General features: G+C 37.6%; 1 protein-coding gene across 10 annotated transcripts in view; it reads left to right on the top strand.

Annotated features, from left to right (window-relative positions):
• LOC126199221 (AT-rich interactive domain-containing protein 2) overlaps positions 1 to 21,720 on the top strand; it is a 323,635-nt gene that overhangs the window by 205,503 nt on the left and 96,412 nt on the right. For 5 of the 10 annotated variants that reach the window (XM_049936007.1, XM_049936006.1, XM_049936004.1 and 2 more), the window contains exons 5-12: positions 539 to 757; positions 1,876 to 2,312; positions 2,406 to 2,738; positions 9,566 to 9,730; positions 10,209 to 10,482; positions 11,309 to 11,888; positions 12,820 to 13,243; positions 15,386 to 15,646. In XM_049936007.1, coding sequence (XP_049791964.1) covers positions 539 to 757; positions 1,876 to 2,312; positions 2,406 to 2,738; positions 9,566 to 9,730; positions 10,209 to 10,482; positions 11,309 to 11,888; positions 12,820 to 13,243; positions 15,386 to 15,646 — 2,693 coding nt within the window. The remainder of the gene's footprint in view (positions 1 to 538; positions 758 to 1,875; positions 2,313 to 2,405; positions 2,739 to 9,565; positions 9,731 to 10,208; positions 10,483 to 11,308; positions 11,889 to 12,819; positions 13,244 to 15,385; positions 15,647 to 21,720) is intronic. The other 5 variants (XM_049936013.1, XM_049936009.1, XM_049936005.1 and 2 more) reach the window with 4 other exon arrangements.

Below are 21,720 nucleotides of genomic sequence, written 5' to 3'. Positions count from 1 at the left end.
TAAAGAACACGTCGCCTTCTAAAAAAGTTTTTGGAAAATGTCTGTAGGAAGAAACTGTGTGTTATGAAACACTTGTCCTCATTTTTGTTTATTTTTTCTATCCTAGATTTACTATTTTCACTACATGTTATATAAAGACTAGCCAAATATGTTTACTCGTGTTTGTGTAAATTTAATTGAGATGGTCAGCATTAATTGTTGTAGAGTAGGTGAGAGTATTATAAAGGTTACAACTTGCTGTTCTGTCTTTTAAATCTTGTAGTGACATTCATCTGCAGATACCTCAATATAGGGCAGGTTCCTGCAATGTTAACTGTGTATTACGCGGAGTAGTCATTGCATCTGTAATCATCAGTTCTTTAATTTCTTGAATGCTCCATTGATGACTTCCGTCCCACCCCTTCTCTCATTTCCATATTTATAACTTTATTATGTGGTTTGATACAGCATAGATTTTGAGCTTTTGTAAGCAGATAATTATAATATTGACATATGTATATATATGTCAGAATTTATGTGGCTGATGCTTCTGTTTCAGAGAATCTCCGGAACTACAATGGTCTGTCAACAGATCTGTACAAAGCATCTGATTACGAGCGCTTATCTCTTTCATTGCTTTCACCACTACCAAATGAGCAAGATTTTGCTATTAATGTTTGTACCCTGTTATCAAATGAAGGGAAGCATATTCTGCATCTTGATAAGTGTCCTCGAATCATCAATTTCCTGCTTGCCCATGCGGGTGTCTTCAGCCATCGTAAGTAAATAATATTTCACATATGAAATTTACCTGATTAAAACTTAATATAAGGTACACAGGATAGTTTACAAAAAGTTAAAAGCTGGCTGTTGTTAATTAAAGTGCAACAGTCATTTGATAACAAATTCCTGCTCCAGTACAGATAATTTAACAGCATTGTGCAAATAATTTTATTGCTTAGTTGACTGTAATCTGCCATTGCCACAGTCACAAATAACATATTTAATCTTTATGAATATATTTAATGCTGACCATTGTTGAATTGTGGATTTTACCACAGTTATTAAACAGTTCATATAAGTTGGTAGTTGTGCAACGACAGATAAGTAGATTTTTGGGGTTTAAACGTGCTTGAATAGAATGTAAATGTTATACCAATACTTGTCATTTGCAAATGACAAAGTATTTGTCTGAATTCATGTGAAAACAGAATAACCTGGTTTACAGATTTACATGTTTGTGAAGTAGTTAAAAACTCGGACATTCACAACTTATGTAAGGTTTTTTAAAGCCTGTTTCAGTATAGGTAACAAATTACGTAATAGCAATGTGTATAGGACAGGATAACGATTTTACAGGCAACTACATAAGTGCCAGGCGGCTGTAGAATTTCCCTTAAAGAGAAAGTAATCATATTCCAGATGCTCGTATTCTAGTTAAATTGTCATAGATGTTTGCATTCTAAACTAACAAATTAAAACAAGTTTGTAACACACAAATGAGAAGGAACTGAGAAACTATAAGAAATGTCAAGCGTTAGGGGAGAGGGGAGTGTATTAGTGTGAATGAAGTGTGACGTAATTTGTATGCAGTGGGTAATAAGTTAGCATTAAATGAAGTGCTGGTTGCCATTCAGAGAAAGATTTATACATTCTGGATATTTTGTTGTAGATATAAAATTATTGTGTAGCAATTTTGTACCACATCTAGACAGTGTTTTGGGCAACAAATACTCATAGTAATTGAATATGAACTACTGCATTACTTCCTTTCTAAAATTTTATTTTGCTGTTCTATTTGGTTCAATCCTTTTGCATTTTCGCAATGACTTTTTGTAGGAATTATAAATTTTGTAGCTTATGCACTGACTGTACAAAGCAGATAAATTTTATCAGTGGGCATCTGCTGCACAGCATCCTTGCGGCCACTATTTGAAGAGGTGTATGGGTCTATCCGCAATAATCCGCTACGCCAGTTCTGGTTGGATACCCTCGCTGAGCCAGAACTACGAGATTTCACAGATGAAACGAAGTTTCCACGACGTGGCAAGTCGAAGACATGTGAAGATGATGACAGTCCTCATACTGTGACAGAAAAAATCTGTGTAGGTGGTGTTGACTTGGAAATAGTTGTGAAGCGTAGTGCAATAATATCGGCATCTCAGCTGATAGCAGAGGAAGGCAGTTCTCAGCCTGATGATGACATGGAATCAGACTGTGATCATCCTATGGAAGGGCCACACAGACTTGAGATTGCAGAATCAGACCGTGACCTCTTCTGTTTAGGTCGTTCCTATGGTACACGTGATTGGTTTGGACAGAGGGTCCTTCAGGTTGGTTGATATTTACTATACATTAAATTTGAACATGTTATTGTATTTCTTTGGTGTTGAAACACTAACTATTGCCCTGTTGTTCTCTCACAGGTAGCAACAATATTACGGAATCTCAGTTTTGATGAAGATAATGCAGCTGTGTTGGGACAAAGTTGTGCATTTCTTCGCTTTGCAGCACTTTGTGCTGGGTCTAGATGGTCTGGTTTGCATGTTCTTGGACTAGACATGTTGGGAAATGTAGCAGCTGAAGTCCCTTTATCTGAACCGGGTTCAGACAAACTCAGTGCAGGCCTATTGGCAGTGGCAGCGAGGGGTTTGGCCTCCACTGATCGTGCCATTGTGCTCGCCAGCCTCGAACTGTTGAATAAGCTGAGTCAGCGAGAAGATAATGAAGATATAATGCTCAGAGCTCTTGATCAAAAGGTAGGTAGTTAATACAAAAATGTTGATTTATGAAAGAAGACAATAAGTGGTACTGATGTCATGTTGGAATAGTTGTGTATTGTTTCTAGAAAATTGTCAAATACTCAATTTTGGATTGTGCTCATGACAGATGGATGACTTTGACTTGCACTGCGGTGCAATAATTAAATTAGTGAAAACTGAATAAGGAAAAAAAAAAAATCCCTTCGTACTCCTTACATTCCTTTTATGAAACATTTTGTTAGTAAATCAATTCAAAGTAAAACACATTTACTTTTTCAAATGTTCTCCTCAAGCCATGATACTTAATGAAGCAATAACTTCTAGAATTCACTGTGTGTATATTAATCAAGGTCTTCTGCTGTGCATGTTTTCTGCACTCCATTTTACATAGCTTTTTAAGCCTTTCCTTGTATCTGATTATTTGTTCTGAAGGAATAATTCTCATACTTTTTATTTACATAAATTTATCTTTGATAATGGGGTTTGAGCTCTTTCCCAGTGGATTAAATAACTTGAAGAAATATAGCAGCCAGCCACTTTTTATACAGCTTAATTTATGCCAACGTGTGTTCTGAGCTTTCACGTAGTTTCAACTGATGTAATACATTGATATTTTCATCAGTGCAACATTAATGTTGACTGCATTTTGAACACTGCAGCTCCCTTTTTTATGTAACTAGTTACTCTTTTTTCGCATTTATATTTTTAACTTCACTGGTACAGCAGAAGGCCTCACAGCAAATGCCCTGCTGCTGCGTCAGTGAAGTGACAATTGTGTATGCTCATTAAAAACAGCTTCTAATTTCAGGAGGAAAGGCAACTGCAGTGTTGAAATTGCAGTCCACAGAAATGTTGCATTGATGAAGATATAAATGTATTGTGCCAATTAAAAATAGGCGAAAGCCTAAAACATATATTGGCATAAATAAAACTATGAGTAAAGTTATTGTTTGCTGTATTTCTTCATGTAATTTAATACTCATCCACAGAGCTCTGTCAGTCAGTGGGTAATAGAATTAATTGATTCAACTCTAATTCCAATTATTTCCTCAAAATCGCAGCGTAGCGATTTGCACACAGTCTTCCTTGAAACCAGTCTGATCAGCATTGTAAATGGTGGCAGTGACGGGATATAGGCTAGCTTTGTCTTCATGTCAGCTGCAGACGTCCTCTTTCACTAGTAATTAATCATATCTAATCTACATGTTTCCTTGAAATAAACTTTGAAATTTTCTGTTCCAAAACTCTGTAATTTTCTGAACTATTTGTACATTCTGAACAACTGTTGAAACCACTAATGATAATTCAATTTCAGATTTGTAGAGCCAGGCTGTATATTCCCATTTTATTGTTAGACAGATGTTCTCACATGAAGTTGTTAATTTTTTAGTAGTTTTACTTTCAGACCATTTGATATTCATTTTCGTACAAATTTCTTTGTGTGTGTTAGTTTTTATTCCATGCTTACAGTTGAAATTTAGGATTTACTAAATATAATTGGCTTTCAACACTGCTTTGCTTAAAGTATTTCTTCCCTCATTTATTACAACAAACAATTCATTAGTTTTCATGGGCTTTGTTTCAGCATGTTGTTTCATTAGGCTGGAAAGATGCTCTGGCAGTTGGACACACATACATTTACCTTAAACACAGGTTCCCGAATGTTTGAGAACTGTTTGCCTTGTTTTGTGTTGTTGTTGTTGTGGTCTTCAGTCCTGAGACTGGTTTGATGCAGCTCTCCATGCTACTCTATCCTGTGCAAGCTTCTTCATCTCCCAGTACCTACTGCAACCTACATCCTTCTGAATCTGCTTAGTGTATTCATCTCTTGGTCTCCCCCTACGATTTTTACCCTCCACGCTGCCCTCCAATACTAAATTGGTGATCCCTTGATGCCTCAGATCATGTCCTACCAACCGATCCCTTCTTCTGCTCAAGTTGTGCCACAAACTCCTCTTCTCCCCAATCCTATTCAGTACCTCCTCATTAGTTATGTGATCTACCCATCTAATCTTCAGCATTCTTCTGTAGCACCACATTTCGAAAGCTTCTATTCTCTTCTTGCCCAAACTATTTACCGTCCACGTTTCACTTCCATACATGGCTACACTCCATACAAATACTTTCAGAAATGACTTCCGGACACTTAAATCTATACTCGATGTTAACAAATTTCTCTTCTTCAGAAACGCTTTCCTTGCCATTGCCAATCTACATTTTATATCCTCTCTACTTCGACCATTGTCAGTTATTTTGCTCCCCAAATATCAAAACTCCTTTACTACTTTAAGTGTCTCATTTCATTCCCTCAACATCACCCGACTTAATTTGACTACATTCCATTATCCTCGTTTTGCTTTTGTTGATGCTCATCTTATATCCTCCCTTCAAGACACCATCCATTCCGTTCAACTGCTCTTCCAAGTCCTTTGTTGTCTCTGACAGAATTACAATGTCATCGGCGAACCTCAAAGTTTTTATTTCTTCTCCATGGATTTTAATACCTACTCCGAATTTTTCTTTTGTTTCCTTTACTGTTTGCTCAATATACAGATTGAATAACATCAAGGATAGGCTACAACCCTGTCTCACTCCCTTCCCAACCACTGCTCCCTTTCATATCCCTCGACTCTTATAACTGCCATCTGGTATCTGTACAAATTGTAAATAGCCTTTCGCTCCCTGTATTTTACCCCTGCCACCTTCAGAATTTGAAAGATAGTATTCCAGTCAACATTGTCAAAAGCTTTCTCTAAGTCCACAAATGCTAGAAACGTAGGTTTGCCTTTCCTTAATCTTTCTTCTAAGATAAGTCGTAAGGTCAGTATAGCCTCATTGTTCCACTATTTCTACGGAATCCAAACTGATCTTCCCCGAGGTCGGCTTCTACTAGTTTTTCCATTCGTCTGTAAAGAATTCGTGTTAGTATTTTGCAGCTGTGGCTTATTAAACTGATTGTTCGGTAATTCTCACATCTGTCAACACCTGCTCATATTATCAAAATACTGACACCATTTACATGAATGTACAAGAAATTAATCAGTAAGTTACAACAATGTAGGAAAAGACAGATTGCTACTTACCGTAAAGAAGACACAAGTTGCAGACAGGCACCATTAAAAGACACTTTCATAAAGCTTTTGGCTACAGTTTCCATTATTAGAAGGCAGACACACACCGTTCACACATACAAGCAAGCACACCTCATTCACACACAACCACCAACTCCAACATCTTGGGCCGGTTCTTTACGGTATGTGCAATCTGTTTTTTCCTGCATTGTTGATATTCCTACCTGGAGTTTCCATTGTTTGATCAGCATATTACAGATATACAACAGTTATATGAGTTCTACGACAGTTTCACATGTCAGTCTTCGTAAGATTGAGAACATTGATGGGAATCTACAGTATTGTAGAGAGTAGAAACATTGCCAAAAATAGGAATTCTGTTGTTATACTTATTAATATCAAAAAATGCAACAAATATTAATACAGTTAAAAAAATGTAGGAAGAATAGGGTTTAGTGTTCCATCAGCAACAAGGACATTACAGATGGAGTACAAGCTCAGATTGGAAGAGGATGGAGAAGAAAATTTGCTGTACCTTTTTCAAGGGAACCATTCCTTCATTCACTTGATGAAATTTGAGGAAATAGTGCAAAACTTAAATTTGGATGGCCAGGAGGGAATTTGAACCACTTTCAACCAGTATGTGATTGCAATGTCGTACTACTTCACCAACTTGCCTGTTAATACAGTTTTGTCTCCACTCATAAGCATAAACTGTATAATGAAACTATATCTACGTTTGGTTGCCAACAGTGAACCCACTTCCATATTTGTATGTACTTTAATGTTTTATTTAACAATTAAAATTTGGGGATGGAATGACAAGGATAGATTGCTACTCTCTGCATAGAGGAGGCATCGAGTCACAGACAGTCATGACGAAAAGACTGCTGAACATTTAAGCTTCCAGCAAAAAGGCCTTCTTCGTAAATAGAAAACAAATTCACTCAACTCTCTCACACTTGGGCCATTGCAGCCACAGACAGTGGTCATGCATATTAGAGTTGTAGCTTATTTGAATATGTGTGCATTTTCTACTTCTGAATGAAGCTTTTTGACCAAAAGCTTACATATTCAGCAGTCTTTCCATCATGCCTGTCTGCAACTTGATGCTTCTGCTGTTTGGTGAGTAGCAATTTATCCTTTTCATAACTTTAATGGTAAACAATTCTAACAATGAAATAAGAGTACAATGAAACAAGCTCATTTGTCAGAAGCCAGTAGGTGTATGCAATGCGTTATTTAACTTGTGCACATTTATTATCATTCACAATTCTTGATAATGAGCTTATCTATAAGAATGTGTACAGTACATTAATTGCATGTCTGTAATTTCACTACACCACTGAGTATTTTGACAGTAGCACCGTAATTTTGGTACTTTCACTCTTTGCTACTGGTTATTACTGTATGTAAAGTTATGTTTTATTCGTAGTTACTTGACATAGAAATAAATATCTTTTAATCATTGATTAGCTGTATACTATTAATGAAATAGTTGATGTCATTTAATGAGACATATACATGTGGATGTTAGCAAGTGGGTGGCTGAGTGAGGACTGACTCAAAGAACCTCCACAAAGACATTTAAACTGTCACTGACCAACATATAAGTGTTAACTATTTAGCCAACTTTGATACAAAGATCTTCACAGGTTAGCTATCAGGTGCTGACTCTGAAGCAGAGATTTTAATGTGATGCTTACTAAGCTTAGACTGCCTGTGGCATTGTCCATTACTCACATTTATAGGCAAGTGTAAGACTAAATTACAAAATATGGAGAAGCACACTGGTCCCGGGTTCCCGGGTTCGATTCCCGGCGGGGTCGGGGATTTTCTCTGCCTCGTGATGGCTGGGTGTTGTGTGCTGTCCTTAGGTTAGTTAGGTTTAAGTAGTTCTAAGTTCTAGGGGACTTATGACCACAGCAGTTGAGTCCCATAGTGCTCAGAGCCATTTGAACCATTTGAAGCACACTCGTTATTGACACACAATATAGCAAATTTTGAGGGTACAATATTTCAGTGGGCAAAATAATGAGTCAATTTATGGTTGTATAATGAGAAAATTAACAAAATAATAGGAACTATGTTGTAACTGCAATGTATACTTCTGCAGGTCCTTACCGAGCTTCATGAAATCTGAGAGGAAATTAATGCATTATTCTGATAACCGAAGATATTTTCTAGGTCAGAAAGATTAGCTCAAAATAAATAAATAAATAAATAAATAAATAAAAATAAAATCATGATATTAGTTCCTGGAATTACACATGCTTAAAGGCTAAAATAATAGGACTGTTGTCAGGGAGGTGGACTCTTTAATTGCAAATAACTTTTTAAGTAGGAGTTCTTTTGGGAAAAATAAAATGTGTACTGGTATGAGGAGTGTGAAGGCTTTCAACTGAGGTACAATATAAACCGCTTGCTATTGGCTCATTGAAAATCTCAACTCCATGTGTACTGCATGCAATGAAAATTCTAGATATCCATTTATTTAAATTGTTTTTAGATAAACTAATTATTGTGTTGTTAGACATCATGAAGTTACTTGGAGGCCAGTAGAATTATATGAATGGAATGAGAAAGTCGTCGTTTTACATAACAATAGCATATGTATTACGTACATAATGGAAAAAAGAAAAAATGTATTTAAGGAGCGGAATTGTTTATTGTTTACCAAAAATGTTTCATGGGAGGTTTTTATGTGTGATTAAACAACTTGATTTTAGTGTAATGACTCCTCCTTTTGTTGCAATGATTAAACATTCCTTTTTAAATTTATTGTTAGAGCATATAACAAAGCCGTGTTCTTTGGGACACAGAATATAATATTAACAAATTTTCATTCTAACAGTAATAGTCACTTAACATTCGTGTGGTTATTATTTTTTCTTTTCAAAAGCTGCAGTTTAATTGTATCGGAGAAGTACAAGAATAGTACCTTTGTGTCAGCTACTGAAATTCTAATAAATGGAGTGAAATATATAGAATTGTTTTACAAAAGTGATAGAAAGAATAATAGGAGAGACAAATCACTCCACATTCTGACAAGGAGATTGGTCCATGATACTCACTGGGAATCAGTAGTAACTGTGAACTTTTACGGAGGTGAGTTATTCACCCCCAATATAGAGCTTGACTTGGGGTTGTGGTGGGCAGTGTGGTAATATACACAGAGCTATAAAAGAACTAAAATGAAGGGTGGAGAAAGAAGGGTGCAAATTACAAGAGCAAGGGAAGAAAACAGTAAGTGGAAGAGTCTGCCCCCATCGTTATTTGGTTGTTACACCATATTTGCTATGTTTTTAAAGCAGTATGCATCTGTGTTCTTGTTTCAGTTCTTGTATTTAATATATAGGTGTTTCAGTTCTTGTATTTGATATATAGGTTACCTGCAGCCAATGACATGTTGGATCAATCTTGATGTAGACTAGATGATTTAAGATAAAGGCAACAACTCGCTGAGTATTGGAGGTGTTGAGCCGTTGACAGGCATGTGATACTGAAAAAAAATTATGAACTCTCTCTCTCTCTCTCTCTCTCACACACACACACACACACACACACACACACACACGTTTGCTACACTGTGCTGGCTGAGCACACTGAGTGTCAGTTTTGCTGATAAAACTTGAATGTAATATTCTTCACTTTGCATGGTAGTATCTTACTGTGTTTATTTCAAAGCTGTTGAACGGTGTTTGTGTGTTGTACCATTTGTTTGTTTATAATCATATCTTTGCTTCTTCATAGGTTTATGATCAGATTTGCTCATTCCTTACATTACAAGACATTATGCTACTGATATACACCCTTGAGTGCCTCTACTCTTTGTCATCACTTGGAGAGCGTGCATGCAATTGCATTGTCAGAGTTCATGGAGCAGTTGATACTTTGGTATCTCTCATCACTGTTGAGGTATGTTGCATTTTGAATTGTTCAAGTAGCAATTCGCACAAATGAAATAATTATAAATACAATGTGTGCAGGAAAACTGTTCCTCATTGTTCTCTCATTGCTCTTAGTAGGACACCATATGATCACTTCCTTGACTTTTTGTGCAAGTGCGACCGTGAGGATGTGGTGTTATTGTTTAATACATGCCGTCCTATAACTCTGCTTTTCTACATTCCTATCTAGCAACATAAAGCCACTATACTGAGGAGCTAAAACAGTAAAAGTTTATTATGTATCTAAAACAAAAGCACCTCTTGTATTCTTTTTGTCAAAGACAGCAGCCAAGTTAGATTCATTTGCTTACGGAATGTTAATCATATTAAAGTGCCACTGTGCCCAGATTTGTTTCTTGACAGTGGTTGTGTTATAGAATTTGTAAAACATAATTACAGAAATCTTAAAAAACACCTTGATTAAATGAAGCATGTTCTTGCTTCAGGCACAAAGCTATGGCCCAAAGGCATGCATTTTAATGAGGCTAGTTGAAACTGTCTCAAATACACATTCTGGGATTGCACCTTCAACTTCGGGTGTCGGAGCACAAGGAGCAACAACAACAGCTGCTCAGAGTACTGCTTCTCCATCTGTATCTGTAGCATCAACCAGCCATTCCAGCACACCCTTGCAGCAGCAGCAGCAGCAGCAGCAGCATTCTTTGGGCCCATCACTAACCTCTACACCACACAGGCCATCGCCAACACCAACACAGCATAGTGAGTCTATTTACATTCTATGTACCAAAATTAAAGTTATTAATTTTGAGAAATTTACTGGATATGGGCCTAAATTTTAATTAATTTCATTTTTGCTTGATTTTTGAACAAAAGTTATTGCAGGTAATGGTTCATTGGCCCTGGGAAGATCTCCCAAAACTTCTCAAATTTCATTAAGAAATGCCAGCAGGAGATGTACAGAATGTTTCATATATGGTTTTGCTAATATTGGGTGCACCCATCCATGTAGCAGTGACACTTTCTGTAGTTGATTATCATTTGTAAAGTATTTCTTAGCAGTTGTTCTGAAAACACTTTCCTATTTCTAAGACTTTTTTCTCTGTAAGTGAAAGCAAATTGTGTATCATTTACATTTGATTGGCTTGCTATGTTAGTTTTATTGCTATTTTCTATCAGTCAATGAATTAATCGTATACAGTTTGTCCATGTCAAGTTGAGGATTTGTGCATTGACTGTCAGAATTGTTTGAGGCATGACTTTCCCTGCATTAGAACTGTTTAGAGTAGAGGAGTGGTTAGGAGAAGGCAACATTGGCTACTTGCTGCAGTGCTGACACCATTACCCAAAAGAATTTGTACAGTAATAATTATCACTTCTAGGGGCATCTTAACATTGGCAGCACTCATAGATAAATGAATATCTTTCAACTAGTGCCGTTTTCCTGCATTTTGTGTAACATCAGTAAACTCGTCACGTTATGGACAAATTGTAATATGTGCTATTTGAATGCATTTCAGAATAGGCCTACCTGCATAGACAAGTTTTTTTTGTTGCTAATAACTATGTCCTTGATGTGCCTTTGCAGGAATACTCATGGCGTCCCAGGCAAACCTGCCTCCACCTCCACCACATCCTACTGTCACACTTGCGCCAACAGTCATCTCACAACAACAACAGCAACAGCAACAACAACAACAGCAGCAGCAGCAGCAGCAACAACAACAACAGCAACAGCAACACCACCATCACCACCACCACCATCAGCAGCAGCAGCAAGCACAGCCACATCATCACCAGTTGCAGCAGCAGCATCATCAACAACAACAGCAGCAGCAACAACAGCAACTACATCAGCAGCATTCACAGCACCAGCACCATCTTCAGCATCAACCTCAGCAACAACATCAGCAGCAACAGCATTACAGTGTGCAGCAGCAGCAGCAGCAGCAGCAGCAACCAAATGCCCCTCACCAGCAGCATACAACACAGCAAGCAGTCCAGGAAAATGAACAGTTTGCTCTGGCATGGCTACGTGCCACTTTTGAGACTGCACCAGTCACATACCGCATAGAACAGGCTGAACTCTATAAACAGTATCTTACAGCTTGTGCAAGAGTTGGTCGACGTGGCGTCATAGCTCCCCTACACTTTCCTCGTTGTGTTCGGTAAGTATTTGTTGGAAACTTAAAAGTGAACCATTGTAGGTAGTTTTAGCTGCAAGCTTATTATTTGTGCTGCTCTTTCTCTCCATTGAGAGAAATAAGTGTAACTGAAAGTTGAAAACAAAAAGTAACTGCAGTGTATTAAAAATATGTAGTGCTGATGATGATCTCTCTCTCTCTCTCTCTCTCTTCCTCCCTCTCTTCCTCCCTCTCTTCCCTCCCTCTCCCCTTCCTTCCCTTTCCCTCTCCCTCTTCTAGTTGTGAAGCTTGGCACAATGTTATAAATTTGGTTTATGATTGTTTGTCATATTTTGTTTACATACGTTGGGTAAACAAAACTATTACTAAAATTTAAAAGCTTGACATTAAATCCATCTGCACTTCTCTAAACTCAGTCAAATGGGAAAGATCTTTGTTTAGGTTTGTTAACATCTAGCATGAGGAAAGACTAAAAGACTAGAATACTATGTGAGGACATATACTATATTGATCTAAATTGTGTACGAATAAACCATGTAACTGAGGCACAAGTTCAAGTTAATGCTCAATTTTCATTGATGTATGATTGTAGCCAGAGTTCATTCCACACAATGTGCTAAACTAATAATATTTGGAAAAGAAATTCATGCAATTTGACTAAGCTTCAGTTTACTATCTTTTACTGTGGCTGGTTGGGGAAAGAGAGAGAGAGAGAGAATTATCTTTACATTTCTGCATTCCAAGGGCCCAGGCTCAATTCTCATCAGGCAAGCAGTTCTTTTGTCAGAAGTATCATAACAGTGCTTGCACAGCCGCAGAATGAAAAATTCACCCATGAAATAAATTTATGTTCGCAGAGTATCACCATTGTGTATGATCTTGATGTTCTAATTTTACCTTTTAATTGGAAGTACAATGTTACAGAATTGCCAACTGAAAAATAATCTTTCCGTAGGTCCGTATTTGGTGGTTCAGTGGGTCCAAATTTACAACGTGCACCAGGAACATCGACTGTCCTCGCAGATGCACAGTACAATGCGTTGGCCTTTTACGAGGGCATCAAGGTGCGCGCCAACACGTGTTCTCCTACAGCAACACCTATTACTTCATCTCCCCGCACAGAGACTCCACCTCTGGTAGCTGTTGCAGTGGGTTCGCCTGCTCCCTGTCAGACACCACCTCCTACTGTTTCCTCACCATCGCCTGTCCCAACTCGACCTGTTCTGGCACCATCACCTTCTATCTCTCCTGCAGCTTCAGTACGATCCCCAGAGTCACTGGCACTGGATGCCCCATCCCCGTCATCACCTATCCTCAAAGCACAGCTAAGTGCTCCACCAAAACCCAGGGAAGCTTCCAAGGGAGATGCCAAGAGTCAGGTAGGTCTAAGCTTGCATGTAGATGTAGACTTTCAGATTATGAACTTGTAGACCATTAGTGAGTTTTGTATTACCTAGTGAAGTTGATATTTTTTTCAAATATGTATATGTTTGTGGTATCGTTGGCTTTGTGAATTTGCTTTGTGTAGATGTTTGTACAAGTTTTGTTTATAGTGTGCCTTATTTTGTATTGCTTTTGTGCACATTTGGAACTTTCTTGTTCTCTCTCTTCTTTCCATCTTTTTTCTTTGTGAATACTGCTCTCTTAAGCTCAGCTAGGGGATCTGTCTTATTAACAGTCCATAAATTGCACTTCCAATATTTACAGTTACAAACTCTTTCTAAAATGAAATTTAAATCTGAGGGCAGTTGTTGGTTTTTCTGTCCCTTTCATTACTGGATACAATATCAAATATCACTTTCAGACCAAATTCTGATGAATTAGCCACTTAACTTTTGCCAGTTTGTGTTCTGTGGAACCTATTTCTATATCAAAGATATTACCCTGACTTGATCTTTTTAGATACACAAACCCAACTATGAAACTAGAAAGTCCTAAATGGAATACAAATAGAGGAAGGAGTGAAAGCAAAAGTTCAGGCACTGAATGGCCGACAAATGCATATACCAATTGAAATTGGTCCAGAGCTTTCCTCTATATTAATCAGATAGCACTGAGGAAGGACATTTTCCAAAAGCTTGCTACAATTTAAATTTTATTTATGTGCGTGTAGACCACTCAGTGCTCAATTGTGCAATAAGTGGTTACCCTTACTCCAATTTTTATTTTATTGCTGTTGCGAAACTTTTTTTCCCCTTTCCCTTAAGGCTTATGCATGCTCAGATTTTACATTAGTATACATTACAATTCTATAACAACTTGCCTGCACTTAACAAAGTAAAAATACATAAACAAAGAAGATATAAATAAATAGAAAATTTGTGGAAACTCAGGCTGGTTCAGTATGATTTTTGTGGTTTTACGGACTATTTTCTCTCTCAAACTGGCACATTGTTGAAGGAGTTGGCAGTGTAGTAATATCCACATTCATCTTTATTGAAGACACCTCACTGATTCATTTATTGATTGCAAATGTTATTCATGGCACAGCATTCCATTATTTCTTTCCATTTTTAATTTATCATGATAAAGGTAAGGATAGATTTTCAAGCAACTTTCGGTGTAAAAGGAAAGCTAGTTGAAAGAAGCAAGAGAAACTTAGTATCAGAATCAAAAATAAAATTCACTCGGAAAACTACAAAATTATAGGGAGACCCAATGGGTGGTCAGTTCTTACTTTCAGGAGACTATATTATCAGTTCTGTTGGTAGACACAGTTGTTAATTTGTTAGTGATACAGTTTGTCACAGATTACTCGTACAGCATGTAGAATTTCACCTCCTGATGTAAAGTATTGGTCTCATGTTCAGTCTCCTTGTACATTTATTATTCTCATGGTTATGGTATTTAGAATTATGTAAGGATGCTGGATAAATCTCTCTTTATCATTGTTATCTAACATACAGATTTCTCTCCTTCATTGACTGTAGTGTTAATTTCAGTATAGTTGTTTATTTTAAAGATAGATGAACAGTTATGGGTAAGAAAACTCTCACATCGCAAGAAGCCTGGTGTAAGAATAATTTGTTTTTTACAGAAACAGGTGAAACACAATCCTATAATTGAATTATTCTGCCAAAGTCCAGTAGGCCAAAGCAATAGGCAAATTACTAATTACATTAAAGGTGACATCTTTACTCGATCGCTTTTCATAGTAGATATCATACTGTAACCACATGGAAATGGTGGTATGGACAACATTTGCAATCTGTTCATACTGTGTTGTAACACAGTTCTGGTGTGAAATTATATGACTGTATTTAAGCTGGTTGATGATAGAATGTTAGGTATGTAATTATCATAACTACACGAGTTTGTGTAAAATATTGAAATGGTATGTGCAGGAAAGTTATTTCTTCAAAAATACTCTCTGACTGTCCCAGCCCCTGCCTCTTCCCGTAGTTAGATTGTTTGGTTACCATTATGTGATGGCACATGTGTGGTCACACCCACACGTGAGCCAGGGCTTCACTGGCTCCAACACTAGAAGTGGAGGTGCTGTCAGCACTTCTGTTCAACAGCAGCAGCCGCAGCAACTCCAACAGCAGCCACAGCAGCAGCAGCAGCAGCAACAACAACAACAACAACAGCAACAGCAGCAGCCAGTGCAACAACAGCAAACACAACAGCAGGCCAGTAATACGCCCAGTACAAGCAGCTCCTCCCTCATCAAGAGCCTGCTGGCAACTAAGGTAACACCTCCTGGTGTGGACTGCATGATGCCTGCACCTGCCACTGTGTGTGCCGCATCCTCAGATAGCCAGCTGCGACTGACAGCACAGGTACGCCGCCACCACAGGGTCTCGCCGTGTTGATTGACGTTGGTCTAAGAGGGTGGCGATAAGTCAAATTTTTTCTCTGTCGTGAAGATAGTTATGGGTGAAAAGTTAGTGACAGTGGTTAGTTCATACCATCAAAATTGCAATGCAAGGTGGCTGATTAAGAGTTTTGGCCATTAGGGATCATTTTTCAGATCAACAAGTATGGAAAAAAGGACAGAAATTGCAAAGTTACTTTTGTATATTTTAGGTCTGAAGATGGCCCCTAACGGTTGGAACTGGTAATCAATTGTGTTACGTTGAAACTGTGATTTTAAGAAACTGTCAGTCAAAAATTTTCAACAATTGCTGTGTCTCTTGATAACCTTTGTGTCTGTCTTTATATGCGAGACAGTTTGTTTCACTGTGAGATGGGTTTCTTTTCAGTATCTTCGCTTTAGTTCCTAGCCTGAAGTAATTGACTGCAATGAAATATTGCATAGTCCAACAGGAGTGAAAGGCTCAAATGTTCAAATGGGCAGTGCTTGGACATTGTTTCTGTTTTGTCTCTTTTACTGTGCCATTACACATTATGCTTTTGGCATGTGGTCTTATATTGTGTTCTTTACTCTGTGCAGGGATCATGAGTTTCTTACACTTTTTATACTGAAAGCTCTTCGCAAATGCGTGCGTGCATGTTGTGCATTGCTGCAAGTTCTTTGGTGACTGGGCTTATTCACAGCAGATATTTGATGAGAGTTTCTTTTTCCCCTCTGTGCTCAGGAATAGAGTTTTTCAGTTTTATTTCATTCTTTGTGCATTGAATTTAATCCAAGTATTGTAGCATTCTGATATTTGAAAAGCATTGATCGTATGTAATCATTTTGTGCTATGAAAGTAAAATCTGCAAAAACTGAGCAATCTTACAGAACAAAAGCAAAAGTAAAGTTAAAAGTTTGTTAATTAGTAACTGATCATTCCATGATTTTAAAACACATGATATGCAGATGTGGTTTGCAAGTGCTCATCGTGGTAACCTGGACAAATTGTGGGCTATTCTCTGTGAAGCGGGGGAATAGTATTCCCTTATGACACCCTCCTCCTCCATCTGTGTGATCAAGATAACGTTTTTAACAACTGATATCTCAAGCACTTTCTCTTTGCTTCCTACATCTACTTTATGATGCTTTTTTTCCTCCTTCTTGTGCTGATAATACTAATAAAAAGAAAAGTTGTTTGAAATCTATCCTTTTGTTGCTTAAATTCTTTTTACTTTACAGAAATCCTTTTGTCATACAAACATATGAAATGTTTTAAAAGTGACACATTTTAGTTATAATTAGGGACGTATAAAATCGTTTTATTTTACAGCCAATTTCGGTATTAATTTTTGACAACTTCAGTATTACTTTCTGCAAACTTTGATTTTATTTGTTGCCTCTTTTTGCCAGTTTTTATATTAGTTTCTGCTTGCTTATTTTTGAAGTACCCTATGTTCACTGTTTGCAATTACTTTTTAGTATTATATTGAAAACTAAAATACACCTATCAATTACATTATATTGATTAACAGTGAAGATCACTTGTATTTAAATTACTGGGAAAAAAAAACGCAAGTTAAACTGGTCAGATAAAACCAATTAAAGGAAAAGTAACCTGGCAGCTGCACACTGTTGAAAAGTATTTCAAAAGAAAGCACTGTCATAACTTTAAAGTTCTCTTCTTGACTATTACGCTACCTTTACATCAACACACCACACTAGTGTGAAAACAACCACTTCTGTTCTATAGTTGACTTCTGCACAGCATGAGCCATTTGACAATGCCCACTTTTCTTGCTGACGTGGAAAATTGCTTTTCCACTACATTATGAAGGAATTGGTCAAAGCATCTCTCCACTGGTTTTCCTGATTGATAGTGATGAAATCAGTTAGTGCCGACATTACAAGGAGGTCATTAAGTGTACCTGGAATGACTGATCTCAGCCATATAGATATTCCATAACATTGTGATTTTAACATTAATTAGAAAAATGTCAAAACACACATGAAACTTCTGGAGTACGCATTCTGCTGAGCATATGCAAACTGCCTATTTAGTTCACTCGGGCAAAGGAGAGATTCTTTTTGTCACATGAGTGCTACCATGGCAACCCTCTTAAGATTCCAGTGTGCAACAATTATTGTGTGGAAATTAGCATGATACCAGGAAATTAAGCTCACAAACCAGGACAGGTAGCATGCACGGAGGGGATGGAAAACATCGGGGATGTTATTGAGTTCAATCTCCATGCCCACAAACCACAGTGCATAATTTACATGGATTGCATGAGCTGTGCGTAGACATCTGACACCACTTACTTCTGGAAGCCTACCAAGCCTATGAATCCATGCCCAAACAGTCGCTGCTGTATTGTGTTCATAAGGTGGACCAACGCTATTGAGCAGGTGATCATAAAAATTTTTCTCCTCAGTATAGCATGTAAAGTTCTATTACAATTGCAGTTTTGCAGAGGCATGTTGCATGGCATTTCATTGTGTATCATCTGAAGGAATTGATATTGTATGACAAATATAGTATTGTTTATTTAATGCAGAGTCTCCTAATAATATCAGCTCCAAAAAATTATCAATACATTGCTTAAAAAAAAAACCACAGGCCATGAAGACCCAATGGTACAGACTGGCTACTGTGTCATCTTCAGCCCACAGGCATCACTGTATGCGGACAGGGAGGGGCATGTGAATGTGGTCAACATACCACTCTCCTGCCATATGTCAGTTTGCAAGACCAGAGCCAGTTGAAGTAGCTCCTCAGTTTGCCTCACAAGGGCTGAGTGCTCCCCGCTTTCCAACAGCACTCGGCAGACTGAGTGGTCACCCATCCAGGTGCTAGCCCGGCCCAACAGTGCTAACCCAGCCCACCATGGCTTCTAGCCATGGTTTGCTTATCCTGACCAGGACTTAACAGATTATCTTCGGCTATTATAGGCAATGCTTGGACATTCACTCGTGTGGTGATGTGGCTGCTTTCCTGCAGTTTTTAGACTGTTCTCCATCTCTAATGAACTTGAAATCAGTAAGCTGCTAGATCCTGACAAAAAATTCTCATTGATTATTCTGTTACTTATATTACCTGGTTGACATCTCTTTAGTTAAAACTGAGTATTTTGTTGTTCCTAAGATATACAGGCTTGTTGCAAACCACTGTAATGATTGTAGCTGCTAAGTAAAATTTCTCATTTGTTTTGAGCATAGTCTATGAGACACTGTATTTAGGGTTGGAAAAGACCTGTGGATTATCCATGTGTTGACATCCCATATAATTTCTACAGCCTTGAAATGAATTTTGGGGTTGTCGTACAAAGGAGTCAATACTGTTTGCATCAACTAGTCTGAAATGGGTTCCTTTGGTGTCACTGCAGATTGAATGGATCTATGTGTCCTCAGTAGCACTTTGTTGACCTGAATGCTGCCAAATTATAAAAAGATTAAGACTCACACTTCCCTCTGTTCTGATTAATAGCGTGTCCTGCTCTTTTAGATAGACTGTGTCCATGGGGGTACTCATTTTTATAAAATAGTGAGTGCAGTGATTGAAGCAGCTTAGGTTCACAAAAGTTTGTGGTCATTGGAAGTAAACTTGTTCCATAATAACTAACATTTAAGAAAAACACTTACTGTGGTTTCTTCATTTATTGTTGTCCATATATCAGTTTCCTAAGTATTTGGATCTGTTTAATCTTAGGGCAGTACACTGACCGGCGGCGCAACTGTGGTGGAAGGTTAATTTTGTGTTGCATGTGTTTTGTTTGCATTTTGTGTAAATATTTTATCTGAAGTATTTGACTTTAGTTGTTTGGCAATTAATGGCATCTCCCTTAACCTCTCTGGGTAAGTTCCTCTACAACCGGTATCTCCAGCCTTCCTCTTCAACTGAAAAAAGGAAAAGTAACATTTCATAATATTGTTACATTAAAACTAATATTCTGTGAATAGTACTTTTAATCATATATTTGTTTAGAATATATATGGTGCTTTTGCAGTAATCTGGTGAATATAACTTCATAAAAACTATAACAAATTTCCACTGTCATTTGCTTTTGGTGTTGATTGTACATAATTGTTCAGGCATGTCCTATGGAAGTGAAATGTTTCTATGTATAACATTATTAGAATGTCAAATCTTTGAAGATAATGAGATGACAAAGCCACTCGCTCACTCCCAACGTATAACTAATTAGAAAGTAATGTCCATTCAAGTTGTGATACATACATGTTCGATCACTACATTTATTATAAAATATACACATTTTATGCTATTAATTACTGTATATGCAACAGAAAGCACTAATTTCATTCGTAAAAAGAAACTGAAGCATATTTTATTGTGCTAAACTTAACACATGGGAACTTAAGGTTTTGTAAAACAATTACTATAGTAATATGTCCAGTTGAGGGATACAAAAGTTTTCTGATCAATAAAGGATGTGGCAGCTATGATAGCTCCCCTCCCACAATATATCCAGAAAGAGTAAATATATCGAGATGTGGTTTTTGCTAAGTTAGAGCAGATGATGTGAATTTTCTGACGTGCAAGTAATTTTTATTGTTTATAGCTGCCAGATTAAGACAGCACATTTTTAAATGTTCTCAAAAATTACTTTTTAATGGGAGTGTTTTTACAATGGGAAGAGCCTTTGAAAACAACTGTTGTCCTGCCTTCAGAAGAAATACCACAAATTTCAGCCCTGCTGTACCAGTTGTAAGCAGACACATAATTTGCGGATGGTTTGTATGTTCATTATTATGACTGCCATATCAGGTGCTCAAAATGTCAACATTCACCATTGTTACATTGCTGTAAAACAGTTTTGAGCAAACAGTACTGCACATTGAATTTAATCTGGACTTAATACAGTACAGGCCTGCGTTGTGAGGTATTTCATGTCTTAAAGAGTCATCCATGTTTCCTTGTTGACATTGTTTTGATTTTTCCTACAGATAAAAGTCTAGAGGTTTATGTTTTGTGTGTGTGTGCAGGATGTCTTGTGGCTTACAAATGGCTGATCCAGTGACCTCCAAATGTCTGTTAAGGAGATGTGTAATTATCTGTGCGGAATTGGCAGGACATTGTCATTTTGGTTCTACAAGAATTCCCGTTCTGTCCAGTGAGAGATGTTCCAGTAAATGTGGCAGCATGTCTGTTATGAGCTGTAGATATAAGTGTCACTCAAAATGAGGCAGACTATATAATGAGCATGGCACAGATGTTGATGACACAGAAGTGTCCTCTATTGGGAATCAGGAAGAAACAGCACAAACATTCGCCACTGTGCCATTTGCCGTGCTCAGCGTAAGGTCAGTGAATCGTGTCCACAGCTGACTTCACTGTGGAGGCTGGGAAAGAGGAACAGTGAGATGTAGTGTGGATTTTGACTGTGGAATGATTGTCAGGAAGTGAAACTGATACTTGCGTTTGTGCTGTGCATGACATATATAGTATGTCATGTGCATGTGTATTTGCTTAGAATAATGCCGTTGAGCGACTCCTGCGGTGGATGCTGCTGTCAGAAATGACTAACAGCAGATGGCATTTGTCACATGTTAGACATCAGTTTATGGTACTGCTCACAACATCGTGACAGAGCTTCTGAAGTTCTGGAAAATCTGTTCGTAATAGGTTCCCCATAGCATGACAGAAGAACAGAAGTTGAACAGAATGTCGACATTGCTGCAGCACCAGAAACGTTTATCATAATGAAGAATATATTTTCCCGTCCCTTATTGTCACAGGAGATGAAACAAGGCATAAGGATATTGAGCTGAAGAGCAACTGTCAGAGCTGACAAGGGAAGCACATGGATTAACCACCCAACGAAAAATTCCAAAGCCATGCATGCTGGCTCCTGGAAAGTCGTGATTACCTTTTCCTTTCATTGTAAGAACACACTGTTCATATACTTTCTAATACATGGTGCCACAATTAATGCAGAACAGTATGTGGCAACTTTGCTGAATTTGAAGCATGCCATCAAGTCCAGACAGCCAGGAATGTTGATGCACAACATCATTCTGTTGCAGGATAATGCCTACTCC

Source organism: Schistocerca nitens, chromosome 8, assembly GCF_023898315.1.
Source record: "Schistocerca nitens isolate TAMUIC-IGC-003100 chromosome 8, iqSchNite1.1, whole genome shotgun sequence".
In the NCBI taxonomy this organism is placed as follows: Eukaryota; Metazoa; Arthropoda; class Insecta; order Orthoptera; family Acrididae; genus Schistocerca; species Schistocerca nitens.
This window is presented reverse-complemented; position numbering and strand designations above follow the sequence as displayed.